The sequence below is a fragment of the Tetrao urogallus genome, assembly GCF_951394365.1.
Source record: "Tetrao urogallus genome assembly, chromosome: 18".
In the NCBI taxonomy this organism is placed as follows: Eukaryota; Metazoa; Chordata; class Aves; order Galliformes; family Phasianidae; genus Tetrao; species Tetrao urogallus.
Window position 1 is genome coordinate 10514426 of NC_136831.1, and position 25771 is coordinate 10540196.

At 44.7% G+C, this 25771-nt stretch overlaps 1 protein-coding gene across 2 annotated transcripts in view; it reads left to right on the plus strand.

Moving 5' to 3' along the window:
• GAS7 (growth arrest specific 7) overlaps positions 1 to 25771 on the plus strand; it is a gene marked incomplete at both ends in the record, with an annotated part of 96535 nt that overhangs the window by 51398 nt on the left and 19366 nt on the right. The window contains 5 exons of one of the 2 annotated variants that reach the window (XM_079544321.1): positions 8823 to 8894; positions 9933 to 10018; positions 12695 to 12748; positions 18646 to 18735; positions 21852 to 21967. In XM_079544321.1, coding sequence (XP_079400447.1) covers positions 8823 to 8894; positions 9933 to 10018; positions 12695 to 12748; positions 18646 to 18735; positions 21852 to 21967 — 418 coding nt within the window. The remainder of the gene's footprint in view (positions 1 to 8822; positions 8895 to 9932; positions 10019 to 12694; positions 12749 to 18645; positions 18736 to 21851; positions 21968 to 25771) is intronic. The other variant, XM_079544322.1, reaches the window with a different exon arrangement.

The following is a 25771-nucleotide window of genomic DNA, read 5'->3' on the forward strand; positions in this document are numbered from 1 at the left end:
CACTTCCCCTGAGCTCAGATCCAGTGTTGACCTCAACTCAGGTCCCAGCCTGGTGAATACCCCAGTGCTCTATGCAGACTCCTCTGCCTCTGTCTGTGACTCAGGTGAAGAGTTGTGCTGTGTGGTCTTAATGAAGAGAAGCTATTTAGTGTTTAAGTGAATTGCTGCATACCCCTGTTTGGTCCTTATAGCCCGTGTCCCTTTTAACAATTTGGCCGAGATTGCTTGCTGCTCCTGTGCATAGGGATGTCCCTTCCCAACACATGTACCATTGCAATAAGTCAGCCAGAAGCTCTGTTGTTCTGCTGGAATTACATTAAACGTCTTTCTCCAGGTTGGTCAGAGTTGCAAAATCAATGTGTGAAGCTTTCAAAGCCTTTCATGTACATGAGCTGAAGGAAGGACTGAGAATAGGAAGAAATCCTGTCTGGGACAGAGTACAAAATAGAGTGCTAATGTTTACATTCAACCGTGAGTGCAACTGAACAACCTCTAGGTGAAATGGAGGCTGGTGCACGTGAGATGAAATAATTTCTGCCCTGAATATCTCCCATCTGGCAGTCAAAGAATTTAGACATTGAATTTTGTGGAGTTGGCTTCTAGCTGGCATTTTCAGAGCCCAAAGCAAGAAAAATAGCACTGTTCTCTTCTGCCCGCATTTCTATACAGTGCATCGGATTTGGTTCAGGCAGTGATAGGACTGCTGATACCTGCATGAAATTTTCTAGGGATGAGCCTGTCCCCTTTTTCAGGGCTACACTGGTATCATCTGAAACAAGCATGTATTTCTACAGTAATTCCTAGTACAATATCTTCTTACCCATAATAATTGTAGTTCTGTGTTGTGATTTCAAATGAGAAGAGACGTGAATTGAGGCATAAGGAGACGTGATGGGGAAGATAAGTGAAGGGACCAAGAAGCTAAACTTAAACAGTCAGGATGGAAGAATAGAGGTGCTATCTGGTTTCTGATAGGTGTAAGGAACTGTGTACTTCACACAGCCTCTGAAAACTGTCTTCTAAAAACTAATGCATAGACAATATTCATCCATCTTCAAGAAAACTGACAAGAGAAATCTCCTCTTCTTTGACTTTCAGTTAATCCTCTTTTTGACAGGAAATTGTTGTAAGGCATTGACTGAATTGTGCTGGCATAGCAGAGGAGAATGCACATAATCTGGACTGTAAAGGCATGTGGAAAAATTTCCAGGCTTCATAGGTTGGTGACATTGGTGTGTTTTTTGAGTGGAGAACCCTAGAATTACTTTGCAAAGTTTGAAAGCAGCATGTGTTCAAAGTGCACAACTACTATGTGGTTAAGCATATGGTTGCTCAGTGTCTTTGGGAGTGGTTTACTACTGTGTGTGGGTGGTAGATTCAGCTGGAAAATATTTGATGACGCTGAAGAAATTCTCTGATGTTCTGCAGCTGTAATACCTCTTGTATTAGTCAAACAATGCACTCCAGCTACCTTACCCATTACATTAAAGATGACATATACATATGACATAAGTGTTTGGCTTGCTGCCATCTTGCATTCTCAGCTAAGGTCAGCTTTTCATGGTGCATCCTTATTTCCAGGCTTTTATTGTCTGTGGTGTCACATTCCCATTTACTGAACAGCTTTTTGTCTCTTGGAAAGCACAAATTTTACTTTCACATTATCTTCATCATAATTAAGACCCATTTATTCTCATCATCACAAAAACAGTGCTTGAGAGGAATCTTGAGAAGTCCAGGACTTCAGAAGCTCAGGAGAATGTTCTCTATTTGCCTGAAAGAGTACGTATTCCTTAGTATCCTCCTGGTTCTACCAGCCAGCTTTTCTGCTTCTGTTTTACTAGAAACCCATTCCTGCTTATTTTGTTTTGGTGTTAACCTTTATTTCATTGAAGCCCCTAATTCCTGGCTGGTCTCTGATCCAGCTGTGCAACCATTGCAACCTGTAGCCTGCCTACCAACCTTAAGAGGATCAGAAACAGCAAGTTGCACTTTTCCAGACAGTGCTTGAACGCTAGCTGAAAACTCATTGCCATAAAGGTTCCCTTTCAAAAGTAGTATTCGATGACCTTAAGCATCCTACAGCTGGTGAACAGCTAGATTCCCTCCATCAAGGATCCTGTTACCTTTGTCTTGTAAGGAAGTTTCCCAGTGCACCAAACCACTACCTGCTAAAGCATCTCAGTCTGAGTGGTGAAGAACTGACACTTCTAAGCCCCCTTGGAATCCACAGTAGTAAGCTGCAATGCTCTTGGTCCTAGTGCACTTTATCCATAGGCCACTGTCATGTGAATGGTGCCTAGCACAACATGTACAAATAAGAGATAGTCATAGTGGTTATAGTCATGTTCTATGCAATACCATTGCCATTAGGACTCTTCTTTGGTCAGAGAATACACATGGAAACTCAGAGGGACTTATGCATGTTTTGAGGTTCTCCATCCTAAAATTTATCATTTGCTAAATTTACGTCTCGTAGCTTCTATACCATGCCAGAGCTGAGAGCACTGTAACCTTAGGATGCCACAAGCTCAACTATTTTTTCCTAAGGTACATAATTTTTAAGTATTGTAAGTGGATAAAAAGGATTAAATTAAGAGGCACCAGGTGTAAAGGAAGCCTCCTTGCTGCACTTTAATAAGCCACAGCTTAATTAGAATATGATAGCAATTTTAATACTGCTGCATTTCACTGGGTAATTGCAAGATGACAGGACACTAAGCAAGAGGATATTGTGACCTGTAATCTCATATTTGCTTTTTCACTGGTGTTGTTGTGAGAAGGGGAAAGAACTTGTTGAATGCAGGGATTGGCCACTGTCTAGAGGAAATGCATACAGAATCCATCTGAAATATTGGTTGCTATGCCTCAAGTAAGAGATGGAACGAACATAACGATGACCTACTCTTGTACTTGTTCTACCTAATAATTTTCCATCTCTTTGAGGGAGTTTGGAGGGATTCAGTCTGTAGGTTGAGATTTTTCTTTTGTATGTCACCAGCCATAAGGAACACCTGCTCAAACCAGTTAAACTTATGGACTGCATTCGAGACACTCTGGAAGCAAGTAAGAGATGACAGGCATTGGTTGTTGTGTCTTTTCTATAGTGTGTCTTTTCTCATATTGACAAAACCTACCAGTGACAGTATCCCTCTGATACAGTAACCTGCCCTGGTAAAGTGGCCTAAATCCTAGAAAATCTAAGAAAGACACAGGAAATGCTGGAAACAGCACTGCTGTCACTACCAAGCTTACAATATTGCAGTATCAGGCTTGCTTTTGTGTGTCATGGTCTTTGCAAAAGGAGGGCATGTTATAGGTCCCCGTGCTCATTTTAAGAGATACTTTGAAAGATGAAATAAGGACTTTGTCAGTAGCTTTTCCCATGCAGCTGAGGTAGTAGCAGCATTCCTATCAACACAGAAAATTTCAAGAAATTGTGTTTCCATTGCAATGTTTAAAACCAGAGAATAAAAGCTATATTGCAGCCTCAGTCTCTGCATTGAAATGCCTGTAGCAATTGAGTTGGATTTGAGATCTGATAATGCAGCTCCTGCTGAACTAGTTCATGTACTATATCAAGCTCTACTTTCAGCACTTAAGAGATTGAATCTCATATTTCATGCAGGTGCAGCGAGATTTGCATCTGTCATTCTGAGTTCTTTTCCTGTCCCTTTAAATTAAATATGAAGATGGAAGTGAAGATCAGGGCCTTGGAAGGTCCGTGGACTAGTTTTGTCTTGGCTTGCAATGGGAACACAGTGTGTAGAGGACAGTGCTGCGGTGCAGGATCTTGTGCACAGGGTGGTAGGTTGTGCCCTTTAAGCTGTTGTTACCACAGCCATGTACTGCAGGCTCAGTGGGTCAAGATGTTAGAGCACAAAGAAGAAACAGCGGCTGTGATGAACTGGGAGATCAGAAAGGGAGAGCCAGAATCCAACTGTGCACTGTCTCTTTGAACTGGTCAGACCTCCTAATTCAAACTAAATGAAATCTCTTTGTGCTACACGTCCTCTATGGAACAGAAGAAAAATATTTTCATTATACTATCATTCACCTATTCCTTCTGCTTCTAAAGTGTTGAATGTTTTACCCTAGTCTTAGGGCATTGCAAATCATTTCCCCTCGTTTCACGCACAAACGTACACGTTTCCTCTGCCTTTCCTTAGGGCTGTTTTCCCCACTCACAATATCAAGGAGTGAAGCATCCTTAAGCCTTTTCTGACTCATCACAAATGAGAGGAATATCTTAGCAAGAAAGGCGAAGATGCAGGAGCACTGACAGCACTGTATCCTTCTGCTTGGTGAGGTGGCCTCCAATCAAAGCCAGGTGAAGCGTGGCAGTGCCAGGCAGCCTGGAGGTTTGGATTGTCGAATGCAGTGCTGTGCAGTTAAAGGAAACCTGTTTTCAGAGCAGGCGTGTTTACACTCCCTCTGACTCACAGGTCCAACCAAGTTTTGGACTATAAGGAGCCACAAACAGGCAACAAGCCTTGCCAGAAAGGCAACATAGCAGGGCATAAGCAATTCAGGACATTCTTCGAATGCGTTGATGGTAACTTGCTTCTCAAAGAGACAGACAAACCAGCAAGGAGGTGCTCTGCTGGACCTCATTCTCATCAAATGGAGAAGTTGATGCAGAATGTGAAGCTCAAGGCCAGCCTTGGTTGCAGTGATCATGAAATAGTTTAACATCCTTAGGGCAGCAAAGAGAGCACACAGTAAGCAAGCTTACTACCCTGGGCTTCAGGAGAGCAGATTTGGTCCAGTTCAGGGATCAGCTGTCCAGTGAAGTTCCCACTGACAACTTATCTAAAGAGGAAGCATAACAGCCATTTTTAAAAGGGGAAAAAATAAGAGAGGATTCTAGGAAGACCTTATGATGGCCTTTCATTACTTAGAATTGGCCTACAAGAAAGCTAGAGAGGGACTCCAGGGAGTGTAGTGATAGGACATGGGGTAATGGCTTTGACCTAGAAGTTAAAGGGGAGATTGAGTTCGATGTGAAGAGGAAATTCCTCACCCAGAAACAGTGAGGCCCTGGCACTGCTGCCCAGAGAAGTGTGAGTATCACATCCCTGGAAGTGTTCAAGGCCAGGCTGAATGGAGCCCTGGGCAGTCTGAGCTAGTGAGTGGCTGCCAGCCCATGGCAGGAGCTGGCACTGGAAGGCCGTAAGGTCCCTTCCGACTTCTGTAATTCTCTGATTTCACTTTGAGTAAGTGGCTTTCTACTGCCTTGCTTTTAGTAATTAATTTACAAATATCTCCCATGCCTCCATCTCAGGCCTGTAAGACTTCTTTCTGTTCACAGAACTCCTTCACAGTCCAGAGAGTGACAAAGAAACTAGCAGTTATTTTTTCCACTCTGACTAAACAGAATAATTATCAGGTGACTGATAAAGGAGAATAGAACTTGTCAGTTTTCATCTGCCAGTGCTACATTACAGTCTCATAGAGTAAGAGGTTTTAGCTTGTTGCTGTCATCTTGTTGGAAGTTTGGATGGGATATAAAATACTGACTGATAGTGAATATATTCTTAAAAGGAAAGCCCATTGTTTTACCACAGGATCACAGCTAGTCTTCAGATTTTCCAGGATCAAATCTGTATTTCATACTCTGGTTCAAGCAGATGTCTTGGCTGTATTAGACAGGATGTTATCTCTCACCAAGTCTTCTCTTTGTGGTTGTGGAAAAACATCATTTTTCCCTACACATGTTCACTTCTAATAATGACTAAACTGCCAAGAAATTCATAATGTTGCAGTTTCATCTTGGCAAATGTGATAGCTGTGCTTGCAGTAGGTGGCGGCACAGCAATACAGTCCTGGGTTAGGATCATTCTACTTGCTCTTGTGCATCTGCAGTATCACTATTAATGTGTGCACAGAAAGGGATTTTCTTTCATCTCAGCATTGAAAACAAGAGAGGTTTAAAACATTCTTCTTGTTCTTTTCATTTCCTGTCCAATAAAACGATTCCATTTTATAGCTTTTTTTTTTTTCTTTTTCAATATGCATTGCTCTACAGTCAACTTAAGTTCTGTATTTTGAAAATCGCTGGGTGCTTTGGATCACATTCACAACTATGCTGAGCAATGGGCTTGTATGCACAAAATCTCTGCCTTCAGGTTATATATCTGGAGTTTTTGTATGGCAGAAGACCAGCTCCACAACAACCAGCAGGCAAAGCAGAGAAACAGCTGGGAAATTTTGAACAACTAGTTATGTTTCAAATTTATTTGTTAGGTTTAAGTCCATTTCTCTGTACAGTCTCAAAAATGCTAAAGCTACGCTTGCATAAAATATATATGAAAGTAACTGAAGTAACTTCTTACTGCTAATGTCCAAGTCAGTTATGATAAAAACATATTACCTTCTGGATCGCATGTTGGCATTGAGTGGACATCACAATCCCTCTGTACAGAGTTGCTCCTAAACCTCCAAGAACTTTTCTTCAAGTCAACTCATTTACAATATTCAATAAAGAACTACTTATATTAGAAAAAAATTACTAAAAATGTGAGTAGCATATTCTACTGTTCGCTTTTAGAATACAGTAAACATAAATCAGATTTTACCTATTTAACCACACACAGGCATGTTTTAAGACAAGCTGACTCAGAAAAGACAACTTATATCACTTGATTTTCCTTCTGTTTAGTTAATACATTCCAATCCTGCCTCATTGGCCAAGAGTGGAATTCATTAATTTGCTACCAAATTCACAAAAATCTAAGCATAATTTAAATTCAGTGATTCATCAAAGCTACAGTCCACCAGGCTTTGCATGTGCAAAAGAAAAAAACAGTCAAAATATTTTGATTTGCAGGCAAAATAAGAAGAGAGGGGCAAAGCAAGCAGAAGAATGTGTATCTTCAGGGATGTGAGCAGCATAGGTTTGGGAGTGCAGCACCTTCCCTCTTCTGGGGTCTGCAGTTCCTGAAATGAAGAATTTGGGATCCCTTTTTCTGAAATGATGAGCCTAAAGCAACACTTAAGTAAATGCTTATAGCAAAGGAGTTGGAACTAGATGATCTTAAAGGTCCCTTCCAACCCAAACCATTCTGTGATTCTATGACTGTGTTAAAGGCCTTGCACAAATCCAGCTAGATGACATCAGTTGCCCTTTCTTTGTCCACCAATGCTATTTCTCCATCCCAGTGATGTTTCCTCGTCACAACCTCATATGACTTAGCTTGTGAGACCAAGAGTGGATAGCAGTTCTCTGGCTTTATCATATCATAGAATCATAGAATCATAGAATCACCAAGGTTGGAAAAGACCTAAAAGATCATCCAGTCCAACCGTTCACCTATCACCAATAGCTCCCACTAAACCATGTCCCTCAGCACAACATCCAGCCTTTCCTTGAACACCCCCAGGGTCGGTGACTCCACCACCTCCCTTGGCAGTCCATTCCAGTGCCTGACCACCCTTTCTGAAAAATAATACTTCCTGAGGTTCAGCCTGAATCTCCCCTGCCGTAGCTTGAAGCCATTCCCTCTGGTCCTATCACTAATGACACGAGAGAAGAGGCCGACCCCCAGCTCACTACAACCTCCCTTCAGGCAGTCATAGAGAGCAGTGAGGTCCCCCCTGAGCCTCCTCTTCTCCAGGCTGAACATTCCCAGCTCCTTCAGCCTCTCCTCATATGGCCTGTGTTCCAGACCCCTCACCAGCTTTGTTGCCCTCCTTTGAACACGTTCCAGGGCCTCAATATCTTTCTTGCAGTGAGGGGCCCAAAACTGGACACAGTACTCGGATATCTACAGATATCTAGTATCCTCTTCCTGATGTCCCGAATGCAAGCATGTTGTCACTTTTCATTCCCATCCGGAATACTGACAGATGCAGGATTACAGACTTTGGTAAGATTAGATTGCTCCTGGATGGGTTTTGTGCATGACAGGTTGAAATGAAGTGGTTGATGCTTTGACTTACTTTCTTAGTTGATGTTGCCTGGCAGCCAACAGTATTTATTTTTGTTTGATACCAACATATTTCTTCTATAGATAGGAATGCTGGCTTGGGCTTTATAGCTACACTTTCAGAGAAGCTGCTGTTGTAATTCCACTATCTGCCATTTGCAACTTTAATGACATTTTGCAATAAAATCCTCTTTGTTTAGCATGTAGCCAAGGACAATTTTCTGTTGGCTAAGAAAATGAGCAAAATGGCTAACTAGAGGAGAAAAGAGGGAAAAAGCAGCAGCAGTCTTTTGAGTATTAAAAGTGGTGTGACATGCATTTGTTAAGGGATCCAAGTGGAATTTGCTGGGGCAGTAGCCTTTTTTGAGGGGGAAGAAGTGTTGTAGTCTGTGTTCCTATCACTGAACTGTCATCTTTGAGTCCCAGCTGTGTTCCACATGGAGAGCAGGGACAAAGGCAGTCCCTGTCCCCAGATTGTGCTCTGTCAGACTAGCTGCTGTGCCCACACAGGCCACAGGTAGGGCCCAGTCTGGGCTTGCTGTAATCTACTTAGAAGTGCTGCCTGCATGGGTTGTGGCAGCAGCTCACAGGGAGTGAGCGTCTTCCACATGCAGCTGTGGCCCTGTTTTCCTCTGAGTGGCCCTGATGTATAGCTGCACTGGAGAAATCAGTGATGCTGTTGCCACTGATCTCAGCTAGCTGCTGAGGAGTGGGGCTGAGAAGGGAAGGCAAAGGCATGAGGGAGGAGATGAGGAGCACCAGGGGACATAGACACCCTCCTCATGGGGTGCAGCCCTGGAGTGGAGAACATTGAGGGTCAGAGCTGTTTGTGTGTCACAGACACATGATGCTGTTGGCCTATGTCACCCTTATGCTGCTGTTTTCCTCCAACAGAGACAACCTGGGAGCGGCCAAGCAGTGTGCCTGGGACCCCGAAGAGCCCTGTGACACAGCAGAGCCCAGCAGGTACTGTGTACTGCCATTCCCGAGCACTGCATTGGATGAATCACCTTCTCTACCAGCCAGCAAAGCAAACAAAAATGCTGTGATAGGTGGGATTTGTATTTCACGTAGATAGCCCTGCAGCAGAACAAGTGTAGTCAGGGGTCTTCATTCCAACCCATACCACCACCCTTTGTTTCCAAATGATGGGTTTCTTCGCCTGCCCCATGTACCTGCTCAGGGCTAAGGTGGTCTTTCCTGGGGCGCAGAGCGAACAGGGGCTGCCAGCTCCGGGAAGCACATCTGCCTCTCCCTCCTGCTTCCTGCAGCTGTGGGAACAGCAGGTGCAGGGAATGTGGGCTGCCTGTAGCTGCACCCTGCACATCATGTGTGCATGAGGACTCTGTTAACACATGGTAGTTGCAAGGCTGTCCAGTTTGTTGCTGGGGGAATCACATAACAGAATCAGCTAAAAAGCTGCAGGGGCTGCACAAAGAGTAAAACTGCACTAGAATAACTGCACTAGCAGCTGACTGTAAACAATGCAGTCTAGAGAATGTCTTCAGCCAATTTTTGGTCAAACTGATGCAGGTCTTCATTGAGCTGAGTGGGAAGTATGCTTGAACGCTATGTTTTGTTGTGACCAAAGGCTATGTAACATAGCTGCATTTATCCCTAATTTGAGCTCATTATTTTCCAAACATACAGCTGTGTACATAAACCATAAACATCTTACAAGGCATGCTTTCTTGACATCAACAGCCCATCTCCATGAAACCCCTCCTTTTTACATACCCTGCTTCTTCAATCACATCATTTTACCAAACTGCAGGTGCAGGAACTGTGTGGCATTTTGGAGCCTCTTTTTTTGACTCTTGCAACTCATTCAATCATAACTGCTGATAAAAGCCTGCTGCAGGATGCTGAGGGCAGAATGGCCCCATGGGCTGAGTTTCAGTACAGTATGCACACTGACAATCAATTACATGACTTGTTTTTAAAATGTGTAATTATACATCTGCAACTGCGGCAAGCCTGCTCACTTCTTACTTGTTCTTACAGTGAATGGCTATCACATTTCTGGGACCCCGGTACACCAGCTGGACTCCGCTCACATGAATCTCCGAAAAGCCAGTGGGGATCCCCAGGTAAGTTTTGGGGAAAAAAAGTCCATGCAGTGGTATCCAGACATAAGTGTGGATGTCTGCTTAAGCAGACTGGGAGTCTGCTAGAGTTGGATGTCAAGAGGCATTTTCTTTAAGAAACTGTCAAATCAGTCAGATTCATTGCATCTAGAAAAGTCACTCTTTGTATTCTAATGGTAAAACAGTACAAAATACCAAAATACTTTGAATTTTTGTGTCCCATTGCTCCTTTCTGAAAATTCCCTGAGGCCACTTCAGTCACCATTAACAACCCTGCAGAATGTCCTGCCATTTCAGCCTGAACTCCGCTCTTGTCTCCAGCACAGTCCTCTCTAGTCATGAACATCCGTCCGTGCCCCTATCTTATTGTATTTTCTTGCAGCCTTTCCTCCCAAAGACATTATTCACAAAGAATTTGAGCGAAGCTATTTTCTGAATTACTTCATCCATGTCAGTGTGTTCTTTCACAGGCCCTCCTCTGTGCCTTTCACAGCCTGTGCCGCACCCATCATCACCTCAGGCTAGCATTCAAGATGCTGACTTGTTGACCGTCTCCCTCATCTGTTTGGCTAAATTTTCACTCAATATTTCTGCACTGCTGATTGCACCACTTCTCATCTCCAGGAGAGTCTTCTCTGCAGATCTGCAAATGCAGTACAGGGCCCTCTTCTAGCTCCTCCTGTGAGATGCTTTGTTCCCTGCCAAAATAGCAACAGCTGAGCAGTGTTGCTGGGTTGCACTCCTGGTGAGTTATGCTTCCCAGTCTGCTGGCTGGGAAAAAGGGCACAGGACCTCAGTTTTGTTTCATTTTTTTACTAGCTGCTAGGTTATTCTGCAAAGCAGCTACTAGAACACTCCCTACAAAATGTGTGTTTTGTGTGTAGTTACCATGCTGAACTACACTGCCTCAGTGTTCCTCTGAAGTCCTATTTCTTGGTCTAAATTTTATGTTGTCTGCCAACTGCCCACTTCGCTTTTACCATCTCTCTTACCCCTTCTAGGCACTGGCCCTCAGTGCTGTGCATTGCACCAGCAGTGCTCTTTCACCTCAGCCTGTATTTCTGGGTCCCTTTCCCCATGGATTCATGGCATTTCCCATGACAGTCTGTCATTTCAGGCTCCATGTCCCTGGCCAATATCTCTCACTTAACTGACCTGCACTGTTTCCTCTCTGAGTACCTTACACAGGCTGGAGGTGGAGCATATGGGCACCAGCAGAAACTCAAAACATTTTAATAACCTCCACAGCCATTGGTGGACACCTCTGTTCACCCACCTGCTGCATCTCCTTCAGAGAACCCAGATCAACTTGCAGGCTCTGACTTCCTTTACAATAAGCAGTTTAAATCCTTGTGCAACAGATGCCATTTTCTGAAGGATCTGCTTCCATCTACCAACAAGTCAGAATAACTGACTCCCCCAGAGCTTTAATTCTAATATTCATTGTTTTTATGGTGCTGTGTCTGACTCAGGTAAATCTTTTAGACTCAAGTCACCTATGTACTCAAATTCACTTTACAGATACGCAGTTTCCATGCACTTCTCAGCTCTATTGAGCTGACTCAGCCACAGGGCCTACAGGAGTTCATGACTTCCTTCATTCACTTCAATGGCCTCCGTCACACTTTCTTTCCATTACTCTTTAATTACCAGTTTTCCCAAACTCAGGTCTTCATTCATGCCTCAAATCTGCACTGGATCTGCAACAAGGTACTGCTGCCATTATCCCTGAGAGCAGCTTGTGTCCATGCCCACACGGGATACAGCTTTTCCTGGGAGCTGTGCATGCTGTTGCAGAAGAATCCTTAGTGAGGAAAATGTCTGCCATGTGCCGCCGGTTGCAGGAAGGGGATTTTTCTACAGCCGTTCTCCAGACCCCAGACTTTGGCTCAGTTGGGCCAACTCCAGTCCCCATTCCTGGGCCATATCTGTCAGTGCTGTGACTGTCTGTGCAGCTGCTCCCAGCAGCATGGCGTTCTCCCGTGAGAGCTGCTTCCAGGCGTGCTGCAGGACCCACGCAGCAGCCACCACGCAGGCAAATGCTGGGGAAAGCTCAGCCACAGCTCTCGGAAACAGGTCAAGGGGGAAAGAGCTACAGCCTAGCACAAAGCGGCGCCGTGCCGTGCCGGGCGCGGGGCCAGGCCTTGTTTACCACTTCCTAGACAGCAGCGCTGCGCCGCCCGCTTCGATGAACAGACGCAAACGGAGCGGCAGAACAGCGGCAGGCAGCCTTTGGACACCGCTCTCGGGCTGCAGCTCAGGGGCTGCAACAGAGCCCCGCATGACTCACGAGCGCTCCCTCCACGCCGGCCCGCGTCGCCCCCAGCCGCCGGGCACGGCACGGGGCCGCGATGGCGGTCCTGAAAAGGGGTGGGCGGCTCCGCCCCGCGCACGGCGCTGCGGGTCACGATCCCGCCTCGGCCCCGCTGGGCGCCGGCCGACCTCGCAGCTCAGAGGAGCGCGGGGTGTAGCCGCACCGAGGGCCCGGCCCGGGACACGGCGGACAGCCCGGCCCGGCCGGCAGGGGCGAGGGGGCGCGGTCCTGGCCTCCGGCGACGCCGCCTCCCGCTCCGCCCCGCGCCGCCGGGCCATGGGGTCCGCCTAGCCCCGGCACGGCCCGTGCCCGCCATGCTGGGCTCCGAGCGCGCTCTCGATGATGCCATCCGCTTCTCTCCACAGACCCCGGGGTCCCCGGCGGCGCCGCGGAGGCAGAGCAAGGAGAGCAGCCTGACGGTGAGTCCGGCCGTGCGGCGCTCCGGGGCGGCGCGGGGCGCGCTGACCGCCCAGGACGGGGCGCTGCGGGAGCTGCTGCGGCGGGAGTAGTTCTGCTCTGTTTAAACACCGCGTCGGGGGGCGCAGAAAGTCTGCGGGATCTCCGCTGCGAAGGATGGAGCTCCATCCCCGGGACGGGTTCGGTGATCCTGCAGGGGCTCTTCCAGCTCAGGATGTTCTGTTCTCAGAGTGCGATTCCTGTCTGATTTCTCCCTTTGATTCTGGGGTTCTGGGATGAGCAGCAGGTGAGGAGGTACCCAAAAAAGGAGCTGGCTGCGGGTCCTGACCGAACGCGCTCCTTTGTGGGTCGCTGTCCGGCCCTGGTCCGTCCCGACGCTCAGGGAAGCAGTGAAGTGTGAGAAACTGTTTAAGGATGGGGTCACAGCCCTGCGGGAGAACTTAGAGCACTTTTCTGATGCTCAGAGGCATCAGATGTTTTTCCTTGCTAGAATGTCCAGTTGAAGATTTCTGATAAAGGCAGAGATTGTAGGTACAGGAATGAAGCGATCATTAAATTTGCTTTAATTAATTATATATAGTTGATAAGATGTTTGCAGTGTGAGGTTTACAAACACTGACAAATTCTGCAGGACTTGTGACTCCATCTGGAACATGGCTTACAATTCTGGACTCATCAGTATAGGACAGATGTTTGAAATTGGGAAAGAAACCAAAACAAATTAATGGAAGTGCCTGGGCGTGCTGTGATCTATTGAATAGGAAATAATGAAGATAAATGAGAAGATAGACAAACTGCAGTGGTAAAAAAGAGGGAGTAAAGGTGTCTGCTCTACCTGTGCTACTCACAGCCTGCTTCGGGTGTGGGGCAGGATGGTAGCAGGCTATGTGGGTAGCCCTGAGGGTGCAGACAGTGAGGGTGCAGACACGGTCTGTGTGTGCTGCACAGAGCAGTACATAAATGAGAGCACCTGTGTCTGTGAAAAAGTCGCTTTGTACCTGCCTGGACACGGGCTGCTCATTGGGGGTGCTTTTCCATATCATATTTGCTGGCCTGTGCGCTGTCTGGTAGCATCTGCAAAGCGGTCGAAGTGTTGTGTGATATGTTATGTAAGGGTCACTGTGTGCCTTTCTCCAACAGAAGTCCTGAGCTTTCAAGCACAATGCACCAGACAGGCAGAACCAAGCTAATTTTAGCAGCCACTTGCTTCAAGCCACTGCCTGCGTCAAGGAAGCATTATGAAAAATAACATTCTCAGATGGAGTGTAAACTGTAAAGCAATGTAAATTCCCTCTCTGCTTCCTCCTCCCCAGAGGTTTTATTTGTTCAGCGCTGCTCCAGCTGGCATTGGGATGCTCTGGTTAACAGGGCTGCAGGGCATGTCCTTAGCTTGCTGTTGAATGGCTTTCCTTGGGTTGCAGCAGCACTCAAGCAGAACCTTTTGCAAAGAGGATTTTTGTCATCAATTTGGGTCTCCGAGTCCGTCAGACCTCCATTCAAAGAGAAACCCATTGATAGGGAAGCTGCAAACATTGGGTTGTGACACCTGATCAGCAGCTGCAGCCCAGTGCTCTGTTTCACTGCTTTCCTCAGGGGAATAGGACCTTGTTACGGTCTTCCAAGGAATGCAAGTGCCTTCTCTACGTTCAAAGAGCACGAACTTCCTCTTTCTTCTGGCAGTCCTGAAGGCAGGTGTGAGCTGGAGTATGTGTCCCACAGGAAGAACAGTATGGTGTCTCAGTAAATGAATGTTACTAGCACTAAGAATCTGTTTTCCCTGGAAAGGAGATCCTGATGGGTTATAAGATAGGCCACAAATCTGCCACTTGCACAAATTATTGTTGCTCATAAGAAAGCAGAAGTGCAATGCTGTGGTCCACATTGATTTTGCAGTGAGTTTCAAGGTGCATTTACCAGCTTTAGCATGGATTTTTGCTGTCTGATTTCTGAAGAGATGTCCCTCTGGACAGGAGTTTTATCTGTGGAAGCTTAAGCTGTAGATGAGGGAAGGTATAGTGCAATACTGTGTACAAGGGAGAATTGAATTGTATTTCACCTGAAGAGCAAGAAACCTTCTGAGCATGTCTGATGATATGGTAGTTTCTGAGCATAGATTTCTTTCTAAAGAATGTTTTAGTGCTTAATGAAGGTAAGATATGACTTGGAAAATGATGGTGTTTACATTGCTTACATTGGACACCAAAATGAACATGTGCTGTGTATGGGAAGAGGGGCAGCCTGCATGCAGTAGCTTAGCATTTTGTGCATCTGACATAAAGAAATTAATACAGTGTGAGGCTGCCCATTCAGCAGTGTTCTCTGCTCTGCCCTAGGGTTGACAGCATGGCAGAAGCTATCAGAAATCCACTGCTTTGGTGCGTGCTGAGCAAATTGTCTCTAGACATTTCTACAGAAACATGAATGAAGAAGCTTTCTAAACACGTCTGGCAGAACCTAACATTCTAAATACCAAGTGGATGAGTTTTCTTTGCTAATGTTCAGAGCTTCAGTTGGCTTTACTCCCCTCCTGTTGTGCTACAGCTGTGACATCACTGCCAATGCACCACGTACAAATCTGTGATGTTGAAGTTACCTACACACAGCCTAGGCATTCCTGGGCTTCCACGCCTGGGTAGAATTAAAGCTGCCTAAGCCTTCATTTGTGCCTAAGCTATACAAAGGTGTCAGCTGTCCTCCCAGTTTGTCTGTTTATCCAAACAGCCCTGTTTGACAAGTGACCTTTGCAGAGTTGGCTGTTGTAGATTTTGTGTTCAGGTACTGAGATTGTAAAGCAAATGCAGGTTACACAAGTTGGCAAAGTTGTGTTGTCTTAAGATGTGAGTGTGCGTAAGTTGAAGAAAAGAGCAAGTGTGTTGCCCCTCTGTAGTTGCTTCACTTCAGCACAACAGAGTGCAGTTCACCCACTGTCTGCTCACTTATTTATGTAGCGTCTTATGTAATAAATATGTAGTTGATTATCTAAACCTTCATCAAATTATTCTTGTTTTATTCATGTTTCTTGGCATTGTCTCATTTACCAGAGGCTGCTGGTAGCCACTTCAAAGCATGAAGAGGACTTTGAAGTCTGTGGAATGGATGTGCATGTCTTGGCCAACAAAGTGTCTTGTGCATGCTGCTCTTGTGCAAATCCTGCAAACTCACCTATGTCCCTGTGACTTTTTGTCTGTAAACCTTTTGCATCTCAGACATAAAAATGATAACAACAATAAACAGCTTATTTTATTTCATGCTCATGGAGTATGAGCTGGTGTGTTTGGCTGTGAAGATTGCAGCTGCTTTTGCTCATGATCAGTACACAGGCAAAAGTATTTTTGATCTGTTTCCTAATTTGATACAAAACAGACTTGTCCGAGGAAGGCACTGAATGGGGTTGCTTGTTCTCTGTTTGTCCCCCCCTGGCTTTGTTGTCACCATGTTTGTCACAGCACAGCTTCTGTGTGCTTGGCTCTGACCTTGGCAATCCACCAGGTGCCCAGACCTCTCAGACACGTTTTGTGATGCCACCAGTGTTCTGTGGCAGCTGCAAGGACAGGCTGCTTTCCGCCTGTCTCGTTGCTTAGCTTATGTTTGGAGCACGCCTTGCTGGTGTCTTTTCACTAAAGTTGCTTTGTTGGCTGACAGCAGCCATTATTTTTATTAGTGAAGAGTCCGCTTGAGGACTTCCTGCCATGATGAGGCTGATGATCACCTGGGCTGCCCCAGTGACATCTGTGCAAACATAATGCGAGTCATTATGCCTTGTTTTCTCTTAAAGTTCTGTGAGTCTGTCATTAGTTAAGATATGTACTTTAATATATATTTAATATACATACAGCAGTAAAAACTGTAATAGTCCCTTCTGCATGTTTTTGTATGCCCTATTGGTTCAAAAGTCTATTTTTAAAAAAAAAGAAATCAGCACAGTTGTTGTCTTTCATGTTGTTTGGATTTAGACTTTATACCTTTACTGTCAGATACTTGATTAATGAAATCAGCAGTCCCATGAGGAGGAAGCAGACACCACTCTTTATGGGGTTGATAAGGCTATTTAATGCCATGGGCTGGGCTTTTGAACATCAGGATACCAGTGCAAGTGACTTTGACTCGATCTTGCATCAAGCAAACAGCTTGCAGGCCTTCAGACTTAGTGGTTCCTGAATGGAAAAGTGAAGGTAACCCAACCTACCTAACGCTAAAATAGGGTGCAATAGGCTTGCAGTGCTGTTCTGAAATGATTGAGCTGACAAGGGAGAGGAAAATACTAGCTGAGGCAGAAGGTTTCCTCAGTAAAACTCCCTCACAGACAGAGTTAGTGCAGAGACTGCAGGGACAGAGGTCAGCCTGGCATCACACAGGTGTCCTTCGCTGCATCATCCAGCTCAGAATTGAGCTGCCTTTGTGATTTCCTGATGCATGATGCTACTGATGGGGAGGTGTGAGGGAGCAGTGTTTTCTACAGCTCTTGTGGTCCAGAGAGAATGGCTGCTGACAACGTGAGGCCTGTCAGGGGCTGTGGCTGCAGTTCCCATGGGATCTGAAAGGAGAACTGACAGGAGAAACATGGCTCAGAAAGGATCTAGATGATGTTATAGCTGGATACCACAGGGAAAAAGTCCTGAGCTTGCTTTGGAATAGATCTGGCAAGCTCTGGAAAGAAAGAGTAATCCTTCTGGAGGAGGAGCAAACCTTTTGGATTACATACAGGACAGCCACTGAAACTTTAGTGCAGACAAACAGTGGCAGAGTTGCTGTGGGCTTACAAGAACAGTGTTGTATCAACTAAAGGCTTTGTCTGCATTGATCTGGCGTTGTGGATTTATCCTGTGTCAGCACTTTGCAGCAGTGTGCTATGTCCCTTCTGATACTCTGAAAAGCCCAAGGGCAGATGTACAGCGTATCACTGCTGGATGTGGGGCTGCATATGCAGCTGTGATAGCCCTGCCCACAATTCCTTGGTTTTTCTTTGAATGTTAAGTAATCCTCCCTCAGAAAATGTTACAGTTGTGATGCTTGTCCATCCCTAATTTCTGTTGATTCTTTGGTTAATATACAGGTACCATTACTGTCCAGTGAACCTGCTAGCGTGCTGGGAGGGATTGCTTTTAGTGCGCCTGCCTGGCAGGAGTTTTATGAGACCAGTATGTAGTCACAGCAATCTGACTCATGCTGGTGCTTCCCCGACAGGCTTAGCTGCACCCAGAATTATTCTGCAGTGTGTTCTGCAGTAGCTGTCACATCCTTCACTTACACTGTGCTGCATTTTCTTCTGTGATAACATAATGAGCACTTGGACATTTTTGTGCGAGTGTGTGATGAGTTCCATCTTAAAAATTTGTGGGGCTTTTATGCACTGAAGTTTAGCTGATTTTAGAGACTTCATTCCCATTTCTGCAGGATCATCAGCTTTATGTGAAAAGGTCTCTGACTGACTGGAGTGCTGTATACTGAAAAAAATGAGACCTTTTAAGTAATCCTGCAAACCAAAATTTGCTAATGAGATAAGCCAATAGCAGTGCTTTCAGTGCTCTAGATCTTCGTGGTATTTCTTGTGTTCAGGGCTTGTTCACATCAGGTATTTCACCACAGCTTTGTTAGGGATATAGAAGTTGGTGTGTGGTACTTTTTAATCAGACAAGCATACCTTGTGTGAAACAAACAGTTCATTTTCTTCTGAGCTGATGCTACTGCTTGCTCAGAGGAGCTTTCTGGGAATACTGAGCTGCTGTTTCCATGCAACAACCAATGTTTCTTCACCAGCACGCACTCACTGTGTTGTTGGTTTCTTTTTGATTGGAGTGTGTATATGTAATCTTTCATTTGCATTTTTCTCATCTAAGTTTCGTTACCTTCTAACTATCTTCTGCCTTTTTTTTTTCTTTTTTTTTTTTTTCTTTTACAGATAAACTGTGTAACTTTCCCCCACCCTGACGTAATGCCAGAGCAGCAGTTGTTGAAACCTTCAGAGTGGAGCTACTGTGATTATTTCTGGGTAAGTAGGCAGACAGCCACATGTCATATTGCAGCTCTTGAGCTTCTGAAAAAGAGGAATGAAAAGCTTGCTTTGTGGTACAAGATAAAGGATTTGGTCTGAGCTGCAGTTGTGTTAGGGCAATGCAGGAGAGACTGAAGAAACCAGTGAAGATCATTCTAATCCATCTCAGATGAGGACAGCTATTAGAAGAGTGTCCTGAAAGGCAGTGCGAGCTGTTGGAGCATAGTTTTGTCAGGAAATGGATGGGATGTAGGAAAAACTATGCATCTCAAAATACGTCAGCCAAACAGCTATGCAGCAGAAGAGGAATACAGAAGTAGTAACGTATTAGTGAACATTATTTCAGTCTTTCTTAGAGCACAACAGCTAGGAGTGCACAAGTGAGCTAGAGATTTAACATCTACAGTCTTTCTTCAAAATTGTAAAGATCATTCTCATTGTTTTTTTCTGGAGGCCAAATGATAAGTTCATCTTTTAAAGGGTTAGATGTATTGTGTTACCTGGCAAAGTTTTGGTGGGGTGGGCTGCAGGGATGGCTTCTGTGAGAAGAGACTGGAAACAGCCTCATGTTAGAGAATGTTATGAGCTTTTGTCAGTGTGTTTTCTTCCCCTGCTCTTCTGCAAGGGGAGAGCAAGAGACAATCATGATGGTACTAAGCTTCCTACTGGTCTTAAACCACCATAGGCATTCAGCATGGCAGTGCTCTCTTCTACTTTGCTCCACTTTTAAGGTCAGATCAGATCAAATTAAACTGAGGTTTGTTATGATAGCTGGAGTTGGTACTTCAAGTGTGGAGCTGATAGAAAGGGCCCTCCTCTGGAAAACTATTTTTTGGGAGGGAGGAGGGGTTACTACCTGAACAGTGGAAATGTTATGAATTTCATGTGTTTCTGGTGACCAGTTATTGAAAATGGCAAGCTGGACATGAGCCAACAGAGTACCCTCACAGCCCAGAAAGCCAGCCGTATTCTGTACTGCATCAAAGTCACCGTGGCCTGTGTACAATCAGTGAATATACAGATGATACAGTATATCCAGGAGTTTGGCTAATGTAATTATTATACTAGAGTAAGAAAGAAGGACACTCACCCTACCCTGGGCTCACGTGGTAAACTCCAATGGAGTGGATCTCCAGAAGAGATCCTTCCCTACTGGCAGTCAGCTCTGAAATGGGTCTGGGAGAGGTGCAGCCAGGCTCCAACCTTTCCTGCAGCACAGCTGGATTGCCTTCACCGTGCTCCTGATACTGACTCAGATGCTGACTCAGTGCTCGCTTCAGGTGATCGATCAGAGGTTCAGACCTGTATGACTCAGCAGTTCCCAGACAGGCCTGCGAGTCAAGGGAGGTGATCCTGCCCCTCTGCATTGCACTGTGAGATCTCACCTGGAGTACCGCATCCAGATGTGGAGTCCTCACTACAAGAGAGATATATGGACCTGTTGGATCATGTCTGGAGAAGGGCCACAGAAATGATCTCAGAGATGGAATGGAACACCTCCCCTATAAACACAGGCTGAGAGAGCTGGGGCTGTTCAGCCTGGAGAAGTTCTGAGGAGACCTGAGAGCAGCCTGTCAGTATCTAAAGAGGGGCTGAAAGACAGGAGACAGACTTTTGAGCAGTGTATGTTGTGATAGGAAAAGGGGAAATTGTCTCAAACTAAAAGAGGGGAGATTTAGAGCTGTAAGGAAAGAAAGTTTTTACAAGGGTGGTGAGGTATTGGCACAGGTAGTCCAGAGAGCGGTGGGGTGTCCTAGTTCCATATTAGGCTGGACCAGGTTCTGAGCAACCTCATCTAGCACAAGGTGTCCCTGTTTATTGCAGGGAAGTTGCACTAGATGACTTTTAAGGGTCCTTTCCAACTCAAATCATTCTGTGATTCTGTGAGGTGTTTAAAAAAAAAAAGAGTTTCACTATAAAGAAGAGTTCAGTTGTAGCTGCAGCAGCACTTCCCCTTGAGAGTGCTCAGTGTTGTATGAAGCACATGCAGCAGATTATACTGTATCATGTTTACCAGTGGTCACATTACCAAAACAATAGCATTTCTTCCATCTCTTATAGGCTTCTGATCCCAAAAAACAATAAAATACGAAATGGCTCATAGGTATATTTTTATGTGCCTTTCAGAAGACACCACCTCAGTTTTTTCTTTTCATTTACATTGGTTTAGTTCACATCTTTCCCTTGATGGAACTTGACTGAAAGCTGCCCTTCTTCTGCAGATATTTATTCTCCCATTTCTTGTCATTCAGCGTTATAATCCAGGATCTGGCTTCTTTGGTGCGCTATACTCCTCCAGTCTCAGGCTTGTAACATGCTGCTGCCTGCTGCCTGGTGTTATGGCCATACATTCATTCTAAAGTCTCACGCTTTGATTACTGTGACATTTGTGACAGCAAAAACAGTAATCATTCTGGAGTGTTCTCTGGGCCTGTTAGAAGACAGTGGGAAATGTAATTCTGAAATATAGAAAAGCAGAGATGGAATAGAAAACAGGAGACAGCGTTGGTCCTTGCAGCAAAGTTGAAGTCAGTGAAGCAAGGGATTAAAAAGATCATGGAGGAAAAATAAGTGAAAGGTGGGATGGATTGCATTAAGCTACTGAAAAAGTTGCTGCTTTGCCCTGCTTTATGGACTGTCTGTGTATTTCTTGTGCATAGATCAGCACAGAATTTTACAGTCTATTATAGGTCATTTAAGACTGCAGCAGGATCTTCTCCTCTCCTGCAGCAATTCCATTGTGCTGGCCCCAGGGTCCATTTTTTTTCTTTGTAGGGCTCATGATTGCCAGAGCCAGCCCTGGGGGTTTAGCAAATGTGAAGGGCTGAGAGCAAATGGGAAGATAGCCCCAGCAGCCTTTTGCTAGCTGAAGATAACTGCACAACTTCTTTTTTAAGGGAGAAATGAGAAGGAATGAGAGAGTGTTTAAGTATTTCTTTGAGAATGGTTGAGGTGGGGTGTGATGAGCAGCTTTGTCACAGGTGATGCTTTCTGCAAAAGGCTCTTCAAAAACTGCTTCAGTGTGGTCAGACTCCTTGGAGTTGCTGCTGGGAACTGTGTGTCTGCCTTTGATTCCCATAGATCATTTGGTTGAAATTCCTTTTTCCTTTCAGGCTGATAAGAAGGATTCACAAGGGAACAATACGGTATCGGGATTTGAGATTCTTCTTCAAAAGCAACTTAAAGGGAAACAAATGCAGAAAGAAATGGCAGAGTTCGTTCGAGAAAGGTAATTGGCACTCCGCTATCAAATTAACTGTTTTGGTCTGGGTTTGTTGTTTTTTTTTCTTCATGATATGAGTATTCCCTGTGTACGTTAATCACAGAACTTAAACTGTGTAAAAGATATGCTACCAATTCTTGAAGTGCATTAAATACTTCCCTAATATCTATCCACATTCTCCAGTCTTCTACAGCTATCACTCATATCTCAGCTATCTCATTCATACTGCCCAGTATGCCCATTTAGATGGAGGGAACCAAGAAGTTTTAAACTGCAGATCTAAGGGAAAAATGTGGGTATGGGAAAAACAGAGTACAGATGTTTAGAATGGAATTCTTTTTTTTTCCCTGAAAAATATGTGACAAAAGTGACCAAAAAAAAAAGTGCTAGTGACAAATTGTGTTTCTTCAGGGGTTGGTATCAAGACTGCTATTTAACGTTTTTGTCAGTGACAGCATCCTCAGCGAGTTTGCCAGTGACATGAAGCTGAGTGATATGGTCAACATGCTGGAAGGAAGGAATGCTACTAGAGAGACCTTGACAGGTTTGAGGGTCCATGTGAACCTCCTGAAGCTCCACAAGGCCAAGTGCAACGTCATGCACCTGTCATGGGGTAGTCCCAAGCACGAATATAGGCTGGATGATGAGTGGATAAAGAATAGCCCCAAGAAGGGCTTGAGGTTGCTGGTTGGTGGAAAAACTCAACAGAAGCTGGTAAGGTGTGCTTTCAGCCTAGAAAGCCAACTGTATTCTGGGGTGCGTCCAAAGAAGTGTGGCTAGCAGGTTGAGGAAAGATACTCATCTTCTCTAATCTGCTCTCATGAGACCCTACTTTCAGTGCTGTATTAGCTCTGGGGCAGCCAGCATAAGGACAGCTTGGACCTGTTGGAGTGAGTCCGGAGGAGGCCATGGAGATGATCAGAGGTCTGGAGCACCTCTCTTATAAAGACAGTCTGAGAGAGTTGAGGATATTTAGCTTATAAAGAGGGTTCAGGTAGACCTTGTAGCAGCCTTCCAGTTTTTAAATGGGGCAGGCCTTCTTGCATGTGAAAGCTGCAGAGGGACTCTTTGTCAAAGAGTGTTGTGGTAGGACAAGAAGTAGTGGTTTTAAACTACACAAGGATAGATTTAGATTAGCTATTAGGAAGAAATTATTTACTGTAAGTGTGATAAGGCAGTGGAACAGAATGCCCCATTCCTCGAAGTGTTCAGAACCAGGTTGGATGGGGCTTTGCACAACCTGGTCTAGTGGGAGTTGTCCCTGTGGAAAGGGTGACAGAACCAGATGATCATTAGGGTCCCTTCCAGCCCAAATAATTCTACCAATTTTTTGGCATAGAACAATGTAGGCACAACTTACTAAAAAATGTATAAAAACATTACTTGGAATTCAGACTGTTAATGGAGCTAAATTAAACACACGTATTTGGAGTGAATATGAAATTATAAAGAGAGATATTAATAGCAAAAAAAAAATGCTAGAATGGTATTAATGGTCCATTGCTCTGCTAACATGGTAGGTGCGCTGAGCACCAGCCACACGGTAGATACACAGTTCAGTCAGATACTAGAGATGGTGTGACATTACTTATGAGTAATGTTGCTATCATTTGAAATTGCTTGTCATGTGTCCAAGACCGTATAAGTCATCTTGAGGATGACTGTCAGAACCGTTCATAGGGAACAAATTATTAATCTCAAGAGAAAGTCAGATTGTGTTTATGCGTGTTCTGTCTTTGAGGCAGTTGTACCAGTGAAGAAGCTGCTGTCCTTAGCTGTTGCCTCTCTGTTTGGGCTTCCTGCTGAGCTGATGTTGTCTTCCTGCTCCACTTCTACATCACAGCATTGTTGTACTGATGGTTCATTGCTGTGGAAGCAGTGAACAAGGCGAGAAGCAGACATGGACATTGAAGGTTGTGGTGTAGTTTGAGTGAGCAAAACTTGTAGGTAATTCCTCCCTCTTTTTTTAATTATAGAGAGGTATGGCAGCAGCAGTAATAGGGGTATGGCAGCTATACAAAGTACAGCATAGTCAATGAAGACAGCCCGATGTAGGAGGTGCAGAGTGCCTGGCATCCATATTTGGTTCCTGATGTTTTTGGTGTAAGACAGTCTAAGAGACAGTTGCCTGTATGATCCATGAATAAATGTGAGCAGTGGGCAGAGAAAAATACCAGCTGGCAGAGGAAAAAATTGAGAAATGGATGCGCTAAGCTAGAAGATGGAAAGAAAGCAAGCAGAATAATGATGGAAGTAGCCAGGGAAAAGAAATCTGAAGAAAACAGTCTAAGATGGAAATCTAGCAGAAAGAAAACAAGGGAGAATTCAAGAGAGAGGCAGATTGGGCACGAAATGCAGGTAGGCTGGGCTGGACTAATGAGAGACCAGTTCTGACTCTGGGAAAAGGCATGGCTGTGTCATTATTGGAGAAAGAAATAGGCATGTTGTTGAAGAAAGGACAGAAGAGATTCACTGTGTCCTGGCAACAAAGAGGCTTTGGTATTGAGTTTGGAGAGAGTCTAGAAAGGAGCTACAAAAAGTTGAGTATATTTTTCTCCAATGTGGAACAAATGATTGAAGATTGCTGTGTACGGAAACGGAGGAGCATGTCAGGCTGAAGAGGAAGTGAGAGCTCAGGCCTTCAGGGAATCCTTAACTTCCCTGGCTAAAATGAAAGAGATTATGGTAAGATTCTTGTGATGATCTACTAGGCTACTGCTACTAAAACCATTTCGGAATGGTTAACTGTAAGCTTCAAGTGCAGAAAACTCTGCATTTGTTAAAAACTGCCTTCTGGAGTTAAGGTTCAGACAGCTAATAAAGATAGCTCTAAATAGGAAGCTGGGATGAGGTCTCCATGATTTTGCATTGTGACATACACTTTGAGGAGGGGCAGAAACTAGGTAAATAATGGAAGAACTGGAAATCCTGGTAGCAGTCTGTGTAACACAGTGGCAGGCACATGGTAAAAAAGCATTTCTTTTGGAACTAGAGTGACTGAAGGGATGGGAAGAGGTAAAGAGAGGTGAACTGAGAGATCAAGTGTTTGGGTGTGGAAGAAGGAAATAATTGCTTTAATTTGGAACTGAAGATATGGTCCAGCATTTGCATTCAAGTAATTTGCACTCCAGAAAAGCCAGGAAAACTTGCAAACAGCACTGAAAGGCATTAGTCTCTCAGAGTGACTAGGAGAGAGGTTTTTTTATTAACTAAGGAACAGCACTCTTCAGTGTTTGGCCACTCACACTTTCTAGTTGAGCTGAGTTGTGATTGGAAAAATGTAAAATAAATATCAGATTATTTAACTACAAGAAATGAAACAGAGTGTACAGCCATTACCCTGCTTGTGTGAAAGGTCTTTGTAGCCCAGAAACTTTACTCTGAGCATGCCAGTATTCAGGGCTTAGGAGAAGACCATCAGAGCCTTTATCCTCCCAGCCTCTGTGTAGGGATTGCCGAAACTAGAGTTGGCATTAGGTCTGCCTTGTTCAGCAGGTTGTTTGTAAAACTGATTTCCACTGTTTGTCTAATCCTTACGAACATGTCTGGTTTTTTGGCAGTGGTAATGTTTTACAGCAAAGACTTTCTTCAGTGCACTTACGTGCCACAAAAAGTAATTCTGTTGTCTGATAATTTTTAATCTCAACTGATGGTGTAAAAAGACTCCTAGCCACTGTCTTCACACAAGTGACAGTTGTTTAGATGTCTGTCAGGTATCCTCTATCACCTCTTCTCTGCGTTCTCTAAGTTGTCATAATCTATTTAGTTTTTTCCTACATGGCAGTCGCATCAGATCATCTTTACCTCCCA